Source organism: Fundulus heteroclitus, chromosome 14 (assembly GCF_011125445.2).
Source record: "Fundulus heteroclitus isolate FHET01 chromosome 14, MU-UCD_Fhet_4.1, whole genome shotgun sequence".
NCBI classification, from domain to species: Eukaryota; Metazoa; Chordata; class Actinopteri; order Cyprinodontiformes; family Fundulidae; genus Fundulus; species Fundulus heteroclitus.
Window position 1 is genome coordinate 15,627,192 of NC_046374.1, and position 18,423 is coordinate 15,645,614.

The 18,423-nt window shown below is 46.4% G+C and overlaps 1 protein-coding gene across 2 annotated transcripts in view; it reads left to right on the plus strand.

Annotated features, from left to right (window-relative positions):
• The first annotated feature begins 287 nt into the window (after positions 1–287).
• Positions 288–18,423, plus strand: part of rbpjb (recombination signal binding protein for immunoglobulin kappa J region b) — a 64,008-nt gene continuing 45,872 nt past the window's right edge. Inside the window, exon 1 of one of the 2 annotated variants that reach the window (XM_036146382.1) lies at positions 288–503. In XM_036146382.1, the coding sequence (XP_036002275.1) occupies positions 484–503 (20 nt within the window). In that variant the 5' untranslated portion in view covers positions 288–483. The remainder of the gene's footprint in view (positions 504–18,423) is intronic. The other variant, XM_012867671.3, reaches the window with a different exon arrangement.

Here is an 18,423-nt window from a genome sequence, read left to right on the forward strand (position 1 = left end):
GATGACGAGATTCATATAAGAAAATGTGCGTGTATGAAGGCCTGGGAGCGGCTCACTCCCTCAAACCGATCGGTGCTGTAATTTATTACCCGGTACACACGTGGGAATAGTATTACAGCGCCACAAGATAAACAACAACTCCGCTTCGAGGCACGTCTCGCGAGACGGCAGCGCTCCCTTAGTGCTCCCCTATTGTGAGAGTTTTCCAAATCTCGCGTTACCTTTGAAGTTTCCCACGCCTGTTGTTGTGGCGTCTCTGCCCTTTTCGCTCTCTCTCTCTCTCTCTCTCTCTCCTGTGTGTTGCTGCTATCCTTCCTCCTCCTCCCCCCTTTTTCTCTCAGTCTTACTCACCCACCCCTTTTTCTCTCGGTCTCCGTCATCCCTACACCTCCAGTCTGCTTCTGTTGTCTCGGCGGATTGTTGGGCTGTCGGAGAGAGAAGGGATATCGCGAGTATTGGAGTTTTGGTGAGAGTTTGTGGAAGATGGCGCCTGTTGTGACAGGGTGAGTCTGAAGAATCGGGGCTGGCGGTCTGGTGGGGGGGAACTAAGTTAGGCAGAGAACCAACTTACAGGGATGGAATTGCTCAGTTTTATGTCCACAGCGCGTTGCCTGTATGTTGTAAAGTGTGTTTTTTTGTTCTCCTCCTAACGAGCCGGGTGTTCAGGCAGTCTGCTTGTGTCTGGTAGTATTTTTTCCTCTCTCCCCTCTCTCTGAGCGGTTATCGGCTCTCGCCCGAGCGGACTGTTGTTACCGCGGTGTTCGGCGAGCTAGCCCCCCGCTTAGCGTCACTTCGCCCCCGGTGGTCTTTTCTGCCAGACAACGGAGAGCTGCTAGCACCGTTTGCTAGCCCGTGGGGCTAAACACGGGCCAGTGGAAACCGTGTCGTTTGGGGACAAGTCCAGCACCAGACCCCCCCTCCCCCGGTGAGGGTTTAACGGGGAAAGGCGAATTTCAGCGCTGGTGTTTGTTTCCGAAACGTGCTCCGCGGTTAGCCGGGGCAGCGCGGCTGCGAGTCGGCTAGCTGTCCGATTATAGGCGCTAGCCGAAACACGCTGCTGCTTTGTGATCTGTGGGTCCTCCAATAGTTGTGTTCGTAAAAAAAACCATTTATTTTTAAAAATTTTTTTGCTGCGGTATAACGCTGGCCTCTTTCTCCCCAATCCCCGCACCACGCACTGGGGAAAGCGCCGTACTTTCCGTCGGCTTTCTGTGCGTTTAAACTCCAAACGCGATCTAGACGCAACCAAACCTACATCTTGGCATGTATGCCTCCGCTTATCCCGGGTAGAAACAAGTCTAAGGATGCTTGTGGTTGATGATCGAAGCTGTGTGACGGTTCTGTAGTGATAACTACAGGCGTGCAACAGCTTTCTTTTGTGAGTCAAGGCTGTTATTTTTCCTGCTGACCACACTGTTTACATAAAGTACACCCAATCGGTAAAGGGTTATTTAGGGCCATAGCAGAGCAGTTTTTATGTTTGCCAGCAATATTTCTAACATAGCTGTGTATACTGTATCTAAAAATTAAAATACATATATGATTGATATCAATAATATTTGTGTAGGTTAAAAAATGTAGGTATCAGTATCACTTTATTGTGTCCCCTTAAGGAAATTCTCCTTACAGCAAGGTGGGAGAAGAAAACATAGACAATACCCACGCACACAGAAACAATCCCGCAATGAATTTAGCAGCAATAAAATCATTAAGTGTCCACGTACAAATGTCAATTAAAACAACAAATCAAGACTTTAAAATGTGTTTGAATGATGACCTGCTAGGAAGAAAAAAAGGTTTTTTCCATCTGTTGGTGGATAATTACAGCAGTTTAAAAGATGACGTTCTGGCTTAGTTTACCTATTTTTTTGTTTTACATCAAACTTTATAGTTCTCATCCTGAAAATAAGATCTAATTTCTGTTTGGATCTGGACCCTTCGCTGTCTGTCTGAGCATGGAGTCACACCCCCCCTAGACGGCTGGAAAATATAGCCGCCTGAAAACCTTATCTGACAGACTGCTTATGGATTTAATTCAACAAGCACGCTTCTGTCGGACACAGCCTTAATAATGAGCCTTGACCAGAGCGGAAATGTAAATAATAATAAAAAATGACAGGAATGAATGATATTAAGGGCATGTTTACTTTATCAAAAGGGACTCTCGAAACTTTAACCCTCGGTAGCAACCCCAAAACCTGTTTTTGATTATGCCAGTAGCAATGATAACAGTGATAGAAGCACAGACGGCAGCCGTAGGGTGTCTGATAGGAATATACCTAAATGTAACGACCGCATTTATAGTTAGACTATTCAAATCTCTGGTGTTACTAAGCTCTGTCCAGCTTAGAGAAACTACTATGGTTTCTAACGTTCCTGTTTTCACCGTTTTTGTGCGCTGACTGTAGGGATTATTCCACGATCAATAAGGCTACCCAAGAGGGTTTTCGTCAGAGGTTTGGGAAATCGGCATACGAGAAGACGTTAAGTTGAGACTCTTATTTTTGAAACCCACGCACCTTTGTCTGAGCCCTCGTGGTCATGTCTGTGAAATAAATGCAATTGTTTGGAGTTGGTTTCATTTAAGCGCTACGAACACGTGAAATAATAAACATTTCAACAGGAGGAAGCCTGAATCTTTCTTTTACACCTTGAGGGGTAAAAAGAATCAGGCAATTAAACGCTTTAATCCACTGAAAATAAGCTTTTTGTGGATAGCTCCTCTGAATGCACTTGAAAGCGCTTCTTCACAACCGAGATAAGGGGGAATAAAGGAGCGCTGTGATGTTGAGATGTTCCAATCTAACCGGGTTTTTCATCTCATGTCTTAATCATATGATTCATGAATTAAATGTAAGAAAAATTACCCAAACTCATTCTATATAAATAAATTTTAGCAAAATATTTCATGCTTGTTTTTTTAATGTCAAGTGATTACAAAGTTTCCCATCATTATTTTATTCATTAAAAACTCATTGAAGGGTTTTCTTTCTACGGTATAAAGTGATTTGTGTATTTCACAGGGGAGTACTTGTCATTTCAATGCTACACGTGGAAATTTAAAACCGCTATAGCGGTTTGGCGACTCATTTAGCAAAGAAAACGTTCAGTCCTCATATGTTGGCTCGGTTCGATGAAACAAAGTCTTCACCGAACACGTCTTACTCCAGGACGAGCGAATAAGGATTTAAAGTTTCAGCCTTCAGAACATCTCCATATCTTGCTTCGCTAAAACCACCGAGGGTTAGTGGTAGCAGCTGTTCCGACCGGGCTTAAACCCTTCTGCTGAAGCGACCACGACACCGGGGTGAGTCTGTGGTGCTGTTTGCGTTTCGGATGGTAAACCGCGTGGTTTGTAGCACGGGATTCATCCGGTAACGCGGCGGTGGCGACATTTGAACGAGCAGATCGCGGGTTAGAGCTCCTCCTTAACAAACCAAGCTGTCAGCAGTCCGTTTGAGGGTCCGGCCCTGCCAGTGGCTCCCATAGACAGAAAAGTGGGCACCGCGTTTGGCTTCACCGACCCATAGAGACGGCACATCCGCCATGTTGCAAAGGGCATGTTTGCCCTTGACAATTGATACACGGCTTCTTCAGGAGTGTCTGAGTAATAGAAACATTAAAGTTTGCTTTCCACCTATTGGAAACAATGTTTTTATATGTTCTTGTTAGTATTGGTAATGGAGACCACTGAGACACAAATTACGGGTACCTGCAAAACCAAAGGCGTGATTAAAATGCACTTAAACGTACCTTTAGCTGACTTCTCTGCTGTGGCTGTCCCCTCTGGGCGAGATGAGGCGTGTTTGGGGGGGGGGGGGGTCAAAACAGAGCTTAGTCTCTGATCTAGCTCTTCTTATTTATGGGAGTGAAATAGTGGAGCGTAAAAACATCAGGGTTGCACAGGAATTTGCTGTTTAACAATTCAAAATTAACGTCCACATATTGACCATTCCACGCTTTTTACCACACGACAGAAATGTGAGGCGCCTCATAAATGGTTAGATATCATTAATTACCCTCTGAACCTGGAAAAGTATGTCTTTTTCATTTAAACCCTGCTTTATAGAACTGCCTGAAACTATTGTAATATCAGTAGCACAGGTATTGTATCTTTTAGGTTATAACTTTGAATTGATGCCTGGTTGAAATGAGCTAATTGTCTGCTTTGGGCAAAAAAAAATAAAAAATAGCTCCCCAAAACTTGTACTTCCCACTCATATTAGTCATATCGCTTCCAGTTTTTGCCTCTAATCCTCGTAGCCAGCTCGGAGGGTGACAGACATGTAGGTGTGTGTGTGGTGGTGGGGGGGGGGGGGGGGGGGGGGGGGTGGATAGGAAGGGGGTAGTTTGCTGTGCATGTTCATTTGGGGCTTTCCAGCAGAGCTGAGCTGATTTTGGTCGGTGGGTTTTAGAGGGAGGAGGGGGCAGGCGAGAGGGCAGGAGGGTCAGGTCTGGGTGGCTGGCCACCTGTCCTGATGATATCAGCAGATTCATGCGCGTTCCTGTTAATGAGGGGGGGGGGGGGGGTTCAGCGTGGAAAATGTTGCGGTTGCGTGCTTGGCTGAGAGGGGTGTAGCAGAAAATTAAAACACCATAAGGGTCCTCCTGAACTCACAGCAGACTTCTGCTCACAGCAACGGTCGGAAACGTCAGACGTTGTTGGACTCTGCTGGCCCCACGTAGTGAGCGTTAATGGTCCGACACGGGGGAGGGGTTAATGGGATTACACCTTCCTCTATATGTCACAGCAAAACCGTAGATTGTTTTTATACAGACAGATTTAATTTTAAGCGCCGGTCCGATCTGTCGGCTAACCGTGCGTTGCGACTTGCCAGTCCACTTTCTTAAAGTCCCGTCTCGTTTTGCGCGCGCGGCTTGCGGCGGCATCGGCTGCGCGGTTCATTTTGTCGACCTGACAGACCCGAGCTTTTCAGATTGAATTGACAATCCTTTTCTCCCCCGTTTTCAATCGTGCCCGCAGCGACAGGCTGTACGTAGCTGCTCGTCTGTGCGACGCTATCTGCTCCGTGCTCAGGAGAGACGCGCAGAGAGCAGCTGAAACGCGACTCGCTAAATGTTACGATGTTCAAAGCACATTGCTGATGAAGCGGGAGAACAGCCTTCCTAATAGTCGTGTTTCCATCAACGTTTTCTAATGTGCATTCTGAAGTATCGCATCAGAAGGTGTTGATGAAATTCAAATTAACAAACAAAATTTTGCAAGAAAAAGTTTTACGGTAGCTTGAGGTGGGTTTTGACTTTTTCGAAAAATGTTAAATGCGCTAAAGTGGAGGTGGAAACACATTTCTTGAATCTGTTCTGAAGCAGCGAACATCTACCTCACATGACTGATCACGGTGTTCTCAGATATTCCCGTAAAGCTCTAACGTGTCTGGACGCAACAACAGCTAGGTGTGGACTGACGAAGAGATGTGAGCATTTCTATGATTCATCAGTAAAAAATAAATTTAAAACACATTACATTCATTAAAGTCTCACTCCATTACTGATCTGTGGTCTGTGCAACATCTATGTCCTGTTTACTACAGTCAACGCGTGACGACGCTACGCTGTGCGTCTCCTGGTTAATTCGTCATAAACCAGTAAATGGATACATGTCTGATGCGCATTTTTGTTTTTTACGATATTTTAAAAGTTTGGTCAAAATTCGCAAGAGATGTGGATGGAAGCACATTGGCTGTCTGGTACGTTTGTCTACTGGGACGACATTGAAACAAGTTACGAACCGAATCATCAACAAGTCTCATCAAAACGGAGAGCTAGCGCAAGATCCGAGTTTGCTGAAGATGGTGTGACGTCTGTAGCGGTCTGGGTCTAGTCAGGAATACCTTTAGAATCGTGAGGCCTGTCGTGTTAATCAATAAATCAATTAATTGCACGCTAAATTTTAATAATATGATTAATTAAAATAAGCTTGATAATTTGGGTAGGCATGCTTGTTTATTTCCCCTTGTGTTTCCGTCTCCTCTCTCGGAGACAGGACAACTAAAGGGTTTCAGTGCGCTGCATTGGTGTCTGCTCACCCCTCCCTTCTCCTTTCCCACAGAAAATGAGTTAATCCTGACGGTAGTTGTCTGGTGGGTTGTGGGAGTTGCGTACGGAACAGGAAACTGGAAGTGTTGCGCGATGCGGCAGCTCGAAGGGGGAGTGCAGCAGCCCTTAACCGGGCGGCGTAGTGTGCGTCAAGCTAATAAAAGCTAGCGCGTTAGCTTGGTTGACCGGGAGGTTTTTCTTCCAGACGGGAACGCTACCGATCGTTTTGTTGCTCTCAAACGTCAAAGCTTTTAAAATGCTCAAAGTTTAGCATGAGAGCCTCCCGTGGGACAGCAAGCATTTATTTATTTTTTTGGATTTAAACCAAATGACGGCACTCGCTTAATTAGTCTGAGCCGGTATGCCGTTGTCGTATTAGTTGAAAAAGGTCTCCAAATGACAATAATACCACTTATAGCAATATTTTTTAGAAAAATGTATCATTGACCAAAATGTATCGTGTACAGCAGAAAGTCCATTAGCAGGACGAGGAGCAGCGTCCAGGAAGTGAGCGGTGAGCGCGTTAACGGGACACGATCACTAACGTAGACCGTGTACTATTGATTCAGCTCGGTCTGCTCAGTTTTCAGGCACATAAATGTTATTGATCTTTGCTGAGTAACCGGGCTGGGAAATGTCCATTCTTAAATTACTTGTACCTCCATCTGGGGCTTAAAGTCCTGATTGAGACGTGAAGAATACACGTGTCCTCTGACATTTTTGTAAATCACGACAGAGAAGTTTGAGTGAATGTTTTGAAGACAGGCATGCGGCTAAATAATCATGATGTTTGGTGTGTGGACTCGAGAAAAAGGCAGCATTTCATTCAATGATATATTCTGACGGTGAAAGATTATGAAAGCATAACAGGAAAAGAAACAAAGCTACACCTGACTTTAATTCAAGTTTTTAAAAGCACTTTTGGTAAAGCGCTCACGTTATTTATCGACGATCGCGTTTAGACGACTTGATCACATCGACGTAAAGTTGGGGGGATTTGCAATAAATTCCTAAAGCCCAAAATAAGCGTGTGAAATGGATTTTGGATTCTTGTCACACCGGAGAGTCTTGTTTTCACACATACAAGCCACAAGACTTGTATGTGTGAACGCAACAGCAGTTGCAGACTTTTTAAAATAATTTATCCAGGTCACCTCTTCTACAAAACTGGTCCGTAAATAGAGTAACGCTCGGCTCCGAATGACGAGCGTCGTTCCCTTTCTGTGTTGCGACATTCACCATCCTGGTCTGAGCAGGTCGTGTCGGTCCTCTTTAATCTCGCCGTACTCCTGTCCTCTGTGTGCAGAGCGAGCAAAGGACAAAAAAATGGGAATAGACGGTTGAATCAGTGGTTTTCCTCTCCCCACCGTTGCTCTCCAGCGCAGCTGATTGTGTAGTTGAGAGAGGAGCCCTGTTCACCTGCGATTTATAAAGGCAGGAATCACTTATTTCAACAGCGCTCCGCCCTCACTGTGCCCCTCGGGGACGGGATTCCTTTTAGCGCCCCCCTCCCTCCTCCCCTCCCCTCCCTCCTCCCTCTTTCAGGACCAGCAGCAGAGAGCCTGCTCTGGTGTAGCGATACCGCTGAGCGTCTCTTTGCGACACAAACTCGCGTCCTTGTGCTTGTCGCCCCGAGCGTGTGGCTTTTAGGGGATTCAGGGGAGGGGGGTGGGTTTAATCCGACCTAGCGGGTGTGAGCGGGGGCCGCACGTTGAAGTCGGCGTGTGCGTGCATCCATCCCTCCATCCGTCCGTTCCCCGGGGTCGTCTCCTCTTCCCTGCGTCCTCTTTCAAAAGGGAGCGATTCAGAGAGAGCAGCAGATGTCGAAGCGCTGACCTTTATGGTGGCAAAGGCTCGAGATGAGAGCTAAAACATATGCCCCCCCTCCCCTCCACCCCCCGACCTCTGCACCACTCAGAGCGACCGCCCCCGTGGACACGCGGTCGGCCCCCTCACCTGCGGCGTTGAGGAACAGGTACGCACCTGTGTGGATGGAAGCGTCGCCGCAGCGTCCTGAAGCCTTCATGGCTGCGCATCGCCCTGTCCAACCAGAGCTGTGAAGATCTTCAAAGTGTGTGGCGTGTGGTCGGTGGGTAGAGGGGGGGTTGGGTGGTTGGGGGGGAGTCGGGTGGTGAGCGAGTGCAGAAATCACAAGCAAAAACCGCAGGCAGAGCAAATTTGCCGTGACAACTTTAGGGGGTTTATTTTAGTTCATACAGTGCCCCATTGTTTTGGGAGTTCATACATATCTGTTACTTCACATGACTGAACCCCCCCAACCCACCCCCCTCCCTCCCCTCCCTGAGGGCTGTCGTTTCGTTCAGGTTTCAGATTCAACTTGTTTGGTCAAGTGAGGAAGGGCCTGGTTAAGCCACACACACACACACACACACACTCACACACACACACCCAAGCTGACTCAGTGTCTTTATTCGCCGGTTTCCCTGTTGCAGCTTTTTTGTCTCAGGGGGAACGGCCACATGAGAAACCCCCGCGGGGGATAGAAATGCACATTTTTGCGTAATTTGTGTTGGCTCCTTGCCAGCTTGGCACTCCTCGTTCTTGCTCTCCAGACATCTGCTTAAGACGAGATATTCTGACACAGTACAGCTCGTACCTGCACTTTTTACCTTCCCGCTGTCGCTGCGTGGAAGTGGCTCTTTGTTTATTAATGGCTCGGGCCTGCAGAGGTGTGGGCTCCGACCCGTAGCTGCCAAGCAGCCGCATTTCTGTGCGTCCGGCGGAGCATGGAGGCCTACTGTAGCTGCTCTGTGTTTTATAAAAAAAAATTCTCTCTGCAATTAGTCTCGTATTGCAGCCTAAGCTGAGAAAAAAAATTTCCCCTGGAAATTGAGCTCAGTTCCTGCACAAAAAAAACCTGCGAAACCTTTTCATGCCTTTTTTCTTTCGGCATGAATGGCCTAGGCATGTGTGTAGCTAATCTACAAATGTAATTTTTGTTAGATTAGATGCACAAAAATATTTTTTAGTAATAGGGAAAAAAAAGAATGAGAGTTATACACAGGCGAAGCGTCATTGCTGGCTCGTCTGAAATTTTGATTGGCCACACCTCAGACATCCTAGCACACAACTGATTGAAATCTGCATCCTTTATTAGAAATGTGATAAAGTTGTACTGTTGGCAATTTTTCCATTAGCTAACTTTAGGATGTTAAAAACTAGAGAAAACTGACTAACCACAGAACTGTACAACGAGGTGGCCAACAAGGTCAGTATCTAACACCCCAAAAGCTTTATGACACTTTTATAAGCCTGAAGGTTTAGATTCTCTGATTATGATTAGTATAATAGTATAAAATATACCGTAGGCTATGCATAATATAGGATATATATTTCTTTTTTATATCATTTTAACACCACAATCAATTACATGTAGCGGAAACTCCGGACTTTAATAAAATATTTATAATGACCCATTCGCATCTGCCCAAGTTGTCTTGCATCTTCCCGGCAGCAGCACACACCTGACCAAACAATGAGCTGCTTTGTATTTAGGCTTATTTAGTATTTAGTTATTTAGTATTTAGGGTAGAAAACAAGACGATAAAGACAGAAGCGTTGTTCGGAGGAGCTTTCCTTGGCAGACGGACAAGATGAGCAAAAATGCTGAGCGGTGCTACATGCTAAGCTAGCATTAGGACCGTGCGTTTCCAAGATTACGCCACGGGGTTCTCGCTAGCGCCTTTCAGCGTTACGTTAAGTTGTCAAGATTGCCCTGAAATTAGAAAACAACGAGTGTAATGAGCAACGTAAAAAGGTCAGTAAAGCACCTAAACGTGCACCTGCGCAGCTATGAGCCACGCGAACAACATAAGCTAACGCTAGCTGTTACTAGCTTGATGAACAGCCCCCTTCGAGCTGAACCACACAGCGCTCCGCTGCGGGAATCCATCCAGAGAAGCGGCGAGGCGACGCACCAGCCGTTCCCCCGTTATGCTGGAAAGGAAAAAAAATCCTGACGATGAAGAATTGAACGCTGTGCGTCCCTGTCCCTGCAGAGGAAGTATGTGTTAGCCTTAGCTGTCAAAATAACCTGTTTTCATACCACGGCTTCTCACATACATGCACAAATAAGCAGGTAACTGTTCAGAAACACCGTTTACACAGCTTGACGGATGGCGTAACGGCCCCGTCATGCTGAAACACGCTGGCAAGGACCGTGAGTTTGTAATGCAACTTGTCGCTTCTATGTCAGAATGTGTTTTTGTCACTGCTGTGAAATTGTTTTCTACACACTTAGGCTGTAAAAACCCCTTAAATATGTCGCACATATCGCCTCCCGTCCATTTGCACGCGCTGGTAGGTCGCGTATCGGCACTAAGCGCTAATGAAAACAAGCAGCTATGCTTTACAAACGTCCTTGATGTTAAAATCATTGTGAAAGAGCTCACACCAGACAGTTATCCAGGTAGTTATCATTGGTCTCCTCTTCCAGGGAGAGTTGTATCAGAAATTGTCCATATTTCTTTATAAAGTTAAAGCAAAGGCCAATTACAAAGATCAGAGCCAGACGAACAGTAAGCGGTGCTAAAAACCGGAAAATAACACCCGCAGACGGCGGCATGATCAGTATCAGGCCTTTCAGAAACGAGCTATTTAAACCTTTCATGTTGGTGGAAGTATGGCAGTGCAAAATCACAGGAAGAAGGGCATTTCTACATCTGTGCTAGGAGGTGTTGTCGGTGTTCGGTAAAGGAGGTGCAGAACAGTTTAAAGGCAGATTTTTAAAGAGCTTGTGGTGGTTCCAAGCGGACCTGGCATCAGAGCCTCAGGTCTCCTCCGTGTTGCTGTTGGCATCCGTGTTCGCTGCTTGGTTTAGACAGACGGCTAACAAGTCGGCACAGCAGAAGTATTCAGCTCTGCGCTCTTTTGGATTACCTCTTTGACTTTCCGACGCTGAGCCTCAGCCTCCCGCAACTTCCTCGCAGCACTTCCCCAGTTTCCCCCGTCCCTTCATTTCTTCGCCGTTTTTACAGCGGTTACAGTTTGGCCAAGGGGGAGGACGGCACTTTCTCCTCTGTCAGCGGTGCTGAGCCCCCACCCGCCGTCCCCTCCACACTCAGGACGTCTCATTCACAAAACACTGGCCGGCGCTCCCCCGTCTGACTCCGTTAGCGGTCACCCCCGCCCCAGCGGGCAGACTTTCCTCCTACCTACTTCCTATGCGGGAGCAGCTGACGTGAAGAAAAAAAAACCAGCGAGGCTTTTTATTTATTTTTTTAAGCTGAAAGTAGAGAACGTGTGTTTGTGATCCAGTTGTCTGTATCCTGTACGTCCAGGAAGGCAGACTGTGGTGCGTCGCAGGGCCAGGCTGCTCCAGAGCTCGTCTGCCTGTTGAACACAGCGCCGTTTAGTTTGATCCTCGATGAAACTGAGCCCACGCTTTTGTTCTCGCCTCGGTGTCGACACACAGTGACACAAGGCCCTGTGTGTGTATATATATATATATATATATATATATATATATATATATATATATATATATATATATATATATATATATATATATATATACGGGATCTCCCTTGTCGGGAAAGCCCCTCATGGCACCACCTCCGAGTTGTGAGCAACCGCCACTATTACTGCAGAAGATAAGAGGAGAGGGTTGAAGCAGGAAGGCTGCACATGCTAAAGCTTACACAAACACAGTTTATAGCCTCCGGGGCTGTTAGTGGCGTTGTATAATGTTTGCTGATAACCTCGGCGCTAACTCACCCTCTCTGGGCAAATTACTGATTCAATATTTTTCTTCGTATGCCTTTGTTTTTTTGCTTCTGTTTAATGTAGACCTCGGTAATGCCCGGCTAGGAAGATACATTTTATTTGCTAAATACATCCCATGTTTTGTTGCACCACTGCCACAAAACCTTTTTTATTCTATTTTCTTTTTTTTGGGAGGGGGGGGGGCATGAGCAAAACAAAGTGAGAAGTAATTGTCGGGTGGAAGGAAGAAAGAAAAGTAAATTCTGGGCAAGTTCAGCGTTAATCAGAGAAGAAGCCCAAAGTAAAAACACCCGTCCTCGGGTGGTCTGGTGTCCTGCAGCGTTTAGATGTGTCCCTGCTCCAACACGCCTAAAAGAAATGGCTGAATCAGCTCCTCTGTCCGCAGTCTGGCTCTCCAGAGTCCTGCTGATGATCCGTTCGTCAAGCTAGTAGCAGCTAGCGTTAGCTTATGTTGTTCCTGAGGTTTATAGCTGCTGCGCTGATGATGCACGTTCAGGAGCTTTCCTGACTTCTGTAGTTAGCTCTGGAACATCCGTGTCGTACCGCCCTGCGTCACACTGACCGTAGCGCGCATTAAAATCTGAGCGTCAGTATGACAGTCAAACTGCAGCGCGCCTTTGACAACTTTCAGCGTAACAGCCGTCACATTTGATGGGAAGATGGATGGAACAAAAAAAAAAAACAACAACCTTTGTTAGAGGTTGGCTAAGATTTGGGAGCGGGGCAGATGTTCAAATCGTGGATCTGTTCCTACCAAAGTCCTCACCTGTAGCCGGGGGTTGTTGTTGACAGACAGACGGACTATGAGCTGTTTTGCCAACAGGACGGGCAAAGGTTTCAGTTCCCAGACGTGCAGAGAATAGATGCGTACCCTAAAAGACTTGTGTCTGTCTGCACTACAGGGAAATGGGGTTCTACCAAGTTTCAACACATAGGGGCTGGATAACATTTTACATTTTGTTTCTGAAGGAAAAGATCTACCAACCAGGTGTCTTTTTCTTTCCCTCTCATCGATGCAGCACCAATAAGATGCTATGCGCTTTGTGATTATGTAGATATAAGATTCTGTCAAATCCATCTAAGTTTGTTGCACCGCTGCTTAGTTTCCTCTAATTATACTGTCTGAAATAGCAGTGCACATTTGTTTAGCTCCAAAAAAAAGAAAAAAAAAGAGAAAAGAAATCATATTTCAGCCTGTGATTTCTGCGAAACCAGCCGGCAGCGAGGCCGCTCCTGGCCGCGGGCCCCGGCGAGTGACGGCGCCCCCCCCTGGGGGGAGATCAGCGAGCCTGCGTTCTCCATTCTCCTCCGCAGGAGTAAGAGCAACCAGGGAGTTATCAAGTGTCACTAAAATGCAGCGGAGCAAAAAAAAAGAAAAAAGAAAAAAAGAAAACGAGCCGAAGGAAAAGGAGGCTGAGATTCCAGGAAGGGAAAAGCTGTTATCTGCAAAATGTTTTCTTCGCATTGTCTGCTTGTTTAACCGAGGCTGGTGGAGACTTCTGACTGAAGAATCCGCCTGGTGGCATTCCTGTGGCTCCTGACGTCAGGAGGGGTTTTGGCCTCTCTGCTCGCGGATCACAATGAGGCGGTGGACGTGTGTGCCGTTCCGTAAAAATGTCTGATTGTGGTTGAGAAAAACAATGGCCTTCTTTTAACTTAATGAGAGGGCTGTTTATGTTGCGGTTGATCGTCTTGCACTTGTGGCCCGCAAGCGCGTCGTTGCCGTCTACTGTTTCAAAGATTTTTTTTTTTGTTGTTGTTGTCGAAGCGCTGCTGGGGAATGTATGCGGGCTTGTCGATGAGCTCATGGAAGGACACTGACCTGGTTTTGAATCCTCCGATAGCTTCTCGTTTCTGCGATGAACAAGGTCCTTTGCACGTGTTTTGCAAGTTTTTTTTTTTTTTTTTTTAATCAAATCAATGTGGATGTAGGGTAAATTTCAGAACCCCTGTCATCTAATGTGTTTTTTTTTGGTTTTGTTTTACAAAGATAGTGTGGGTTGAAGAGGAACAAGTAGCAGGAACAACATCCTCCTTCCCCGCCGCGAAACCAGACGGTCGCCTTGAGCCGACACACTCATTGCTAAACTTGCACATGTACACAAAAACAGAGAGAGCGCTCTCAGCGTTCGCTTTGGTTTGCTTAGGTTCGTCTCTCAGCATGTGGGCTAAAGGTCACTCTCCCTCTCTCTGGTTCTGCCAGGAATTTTATTTTCTACTATTTTTTTTTTTTTTCTTCTTCTTCTTCTTCTCCCCTCTCTGACTGCAGTACAGTCGGTGCCTTTGTGGCAAGGGCAGGGCGAGACGGTGGTCACTTTGATCAAAACCCAGAAACGCTGCCCAAGTTAAGGCTCTCGCTGTCTTTTTAGAGATGCAGCAGTGTTGCATTGTTTCGGGTGTTTGGCAGAATGATCGGAAATTGTTTCCTTTTAGATATTGCATTTGATTTCGATGCTTAAAACCAGGACCAGAGAGCTCTCTGCTGTCGTTTCAGAGGATTTACTCCATAAAAAATAACTCTACGGCGAATTATGATTGTTCAAAACCGACTTTTGGGATTTAACCAATGCAAATTTTGGTGATAAATTGTGTAGTAATGACGAGAAAATCTGCGCCCACACGGGAAGACGCAGCGACACTGAAAAAGCTGTAGTAGGTATGCCGGGCCCGTTGGTGGCGCCGTGACGGCTCATGTGAAGTAAACACAGCGACTGTTTCTCCTCGCTGTTCTCCGATGTGGATCCAAAAGCACTTCCTGTGGTTCTCTGCAGCACGTTGGAGCTCATGGCTGAGGAAGAGGAGCAGCAGATTCAGCTGCGGTAGCTAGAACGAAGCTAATATTCGCCTTAGCATGAACGCAACACCGAACAACGCCATCTTTGTTGTTTGTGAGAGTGAGGTGCACACGGGTTACAGAGAGAGATGGATCCAAGAAGTCATTGTTTAAGAAAAGACTGCTCGCGCTTTAAAATGTTTACGCTCTTATTTACAATTGATTTATAAATTAAGCAAACCGGCATTATGACAGTTCCGCGATACTGCCGCTAGATGGCGCCACATCTGTTTATATCTGCGAATCGCGCCAAGAGCTGGGGCTATATTTATCCAATGTTATCAAAACATTGTAAGGCTTGGTGTATATAACGTTATTTTATCATTATGAAACCGTTTTTTGGTCCTTTTTTTGGCATATAATGTGGCTATATATCGTTAATAAAAGACACTGCTCAGACTTCCCCTCTGGGACCCGGTTTAAAAAAAAGATGATTTTTTTTTTGCCGCCACTAAATGTCAGATCTGCCTGAACGACAAAAACGCCTTCGCGGATGCTCCTAATCTCGCCTCCGTGCGGACGGGGCCCGAATCATTCTGTGCTTCGCGTATCTCCACACGTCTTGGCACCTCTGGGTAGAGGCTCAAAGCGTCTCTATCAGATGCGCTACATGCCCGCCGCACTAAGCTGTGCTTTACAGCCAAACATGAGCCACCACAGTACTGCTGTGGTTGATGCAGCGTCCTCATTTCCCCCCCTGGGTTGTTTCTAGTTCAGAAGTGAATCATCAGCTCTGCTGAGAGAGATGGAGGAGGGAGGGGGGGGGGGGGGGTAGTTCATTCAAGGTTCAGATCTCGCTCGAGTCGTTTCATGTCATCTTCCTCCTCTCAGCCCCCGCCCCCCCCCCCTCTAAATGGTGTTTTGATCTATAGTCGCGCTCCACTGTGCCTTGATCGTCCGCGTCTGATTGTGTGAGATCTCATCATGTCTGTTGTGACATGCAGTTTTCTTGTGGCTTCAGATACATCAATCAGTAGTTAAATGCGGTGTAACAAACGAAGGGGAAGAAACTCTTTATTGGTGGGTTCACATGTTTTGCACCCCGGCGGGGTTCCTGGACAGTCTGGACAAGTAGGGAAACCTGATGTGACTGTTTTTTTTTTTTTTTTTTTGGTATCGGTTTGGAAAAACAAATGTGAGAGTATGTGGGAGAAAAATTTCCAGAGGTGGTTTCCTTTGGCACTTTATCCTTTCCTCCATCCATCCCTGCCTCCTTTTCGTTGAGAAGTATCTGTCCCATATCAACAGCGACTTTTAGTATTTAACACTTTAAAATGACTGTAAATGAACTAATAACACGCCTCCTGATTCGGCATCTGGTAGAGCCCCGTCTAAAAGCTGTAGCTTCAAATGTTAGCCCTCAGTAAAGTCTTTAGCATCCCTCTAAGGGGGGAACTTGTGGATCTTTACGGTGTGTGTTTCAAATTTAACTTAACACCTTTTATCTGATCGGGCTACGGCAACAACTTCTGATTTCTATTTTCAGCCCGTCTCTCTTGTAGACGGCCTCATTCGATTATAGATTTCTCTCAGCGCACAGAGGGGCTCTTGTTGGACTCGGTAAGTGTAGGGTGCAGCAAAACGAGTCCGAGGAATCTGCTCTGAAGCGTTCAGCCCTGGGTGTTGGTACGATACGTTTGCGCTCGTGTCCTCTGGCTTTCCCTAAATAAAAAGCGCTTCACACTGCGGCCAAGCCTCTCCGCCTCGGTTCTTGTGTGTCAGAAGGACATTTCATCCAGCCGTCTAGTGGGTTTCTTTCAGATGTGACTCTGGGAATGTAAGGCATGCTGCCATGTTCTTTTTTAGAGCGCGGACATGCTGGATTCGGTCCGTTCTGGTCTCGTGTCGAGCATTTTCATTTTTTAGTTGTTGTTTTTTTTTTTTGTTGTTGTCTCTGAGCACTGCAGGATCTAATCTCTGCATAAAGAGGACCGCTAATGAGAAGATGATCACTTTTACATAACTTCTGCTATTATAAATTTGCCTCGTTTGCCTGGTTTTAAACCCCCTTATTTGGAGTTTTCTCTGATCCGTTTTGTTCCTTTTAGAGAATCCCACCGTATTTTTATGATGATCGCAACATTCCTTTTTTTACTGTGGTTATTGTAAGAGAAAACTGTTTGGATGGTAGGTATTTAGTGGCTTAACATGTCTGATTTACCCGGATACTTTGCTACACTTACACTGTGTACTGATTCATGAATAAGAAACCATCAGGACTGGACCTAGAGGTTATGTTGAAATATTCACACCCTCTTATCAGTGACTTTGGGCAAGAAGGAAGTCGGAACGAATGTGTGTGTTTCTGTTTTGTCACATAATTAGAAAAGGTGCGAAGATGTGTTTTCTTTCGCAGATGCATAAAAATGTAGATGATCTCTCACCTTCCTGACACCGCAGCCTTCAGCTTTGTCTGTGACACTTTCCAGCCCAGGTCGCCGTCGCACCCAAGAGAAATGCTGTTAATCTGTTTTGTTATTTTCTTGATTTGTTTTTTTTTTCTTTTTCTTTTTTTAACCAAGGCAAATCAGTTTGGAGGGGGGGACTTAACAAGAAGAGGTCACCTGTTTTTTAGGGACTGAGTGGAGCTTGAAGCCTGGAGGTCCGCGCGCCCATGTGACGCGGTTTTGGCTGCCACGCCCCTCTGCGCGGCCAAAGGTTTCAGTCCGGCGAGGAAAAACATGGCCGACGATAGATCGAGTTGATCGACAAGTTAACAATTTGAGAACAGAAATTGTTGTCGCTCTTGGAAGAAAGTAGGAGGCGACTGTGTTTTTCTACTTCTACGTGTCGTGGGGTGTAGTACACTTGCCGTGGGAGTCCAGTGCTGCCCCCTAGAGTCTAGGAGTATAGACCAGAACAGTGGTACTTTGGAGGAAAAGACGCACAGAGCATAAACCCTGCAGACGTCATTTCCGCACCGAATGTATGTGCGTCACAAAACAACTTTGAAGGTCCAGGAGAGCAACCCAGACGTCCCCCTCCCCAGCAACATCCTCCAGCTCCTTCTTGGAGAGCCCCAAAGCGTTCTTAGACCAGCCAGGATAGCTAGACCCCTCCCCCCACCCCCAGTGAGTTCTGGGTCTTCTCCAGGGTCTCCTCCCGGTGGGACACGCCCAGAAAACTCCAAAAGGAAGCACCCACATGGGGATCCCCACGAGGTGCCCTAACCACCTCAAGCCGACTCCTTTCAATGCTGGTTGTTTAGTGACTTTAACAGGATATCACATGAATCTAGAAATGACACGCTGGTTTTGAACAGGCCAAAAAAAAAAAAGTACGCCTTCTGGCGCTCCTTCCCTCAGCTTCCAGAAGCGCTGGTTTGGTTTGGGCGTGCTCGCTCCACCAGGCGGACCAGGTGTCTTCCACTCACACCAGAGGGCATCCCCAGTTCCTGACTCTAGGAGACAAATCACTCGCACCTTTTGGCATTTTGTCACGTCACAGCCACAAATTTTCTTTGATAAACCAAAAAAATAAATAAATAAATCTTTTGAGGCCTCATAGTCGGCAGAGCTTGAGCTGTTTTGCAGAGAAGAATGGGTGGAAGGATTTTCCTGGAGCCCTGCAAACGTCAGAGACACTCACCGAAATGTTTACTCTGCTATTTTTCTTAAGGCACTGAATGAGTGCGATGCTTGTAGTCGTTTATTAGGGAATCTAAATTTTGAGCGTGTCGTTTGATCGTAGCCAAACGTTCGTTGCTGCGCCACCTTTGCCTGTGGAGGCCATAAGCGGTCAGAGTTGCCAAAAAGACTAAAATAAAAGAGCCGGTCGAAGGAATCGTG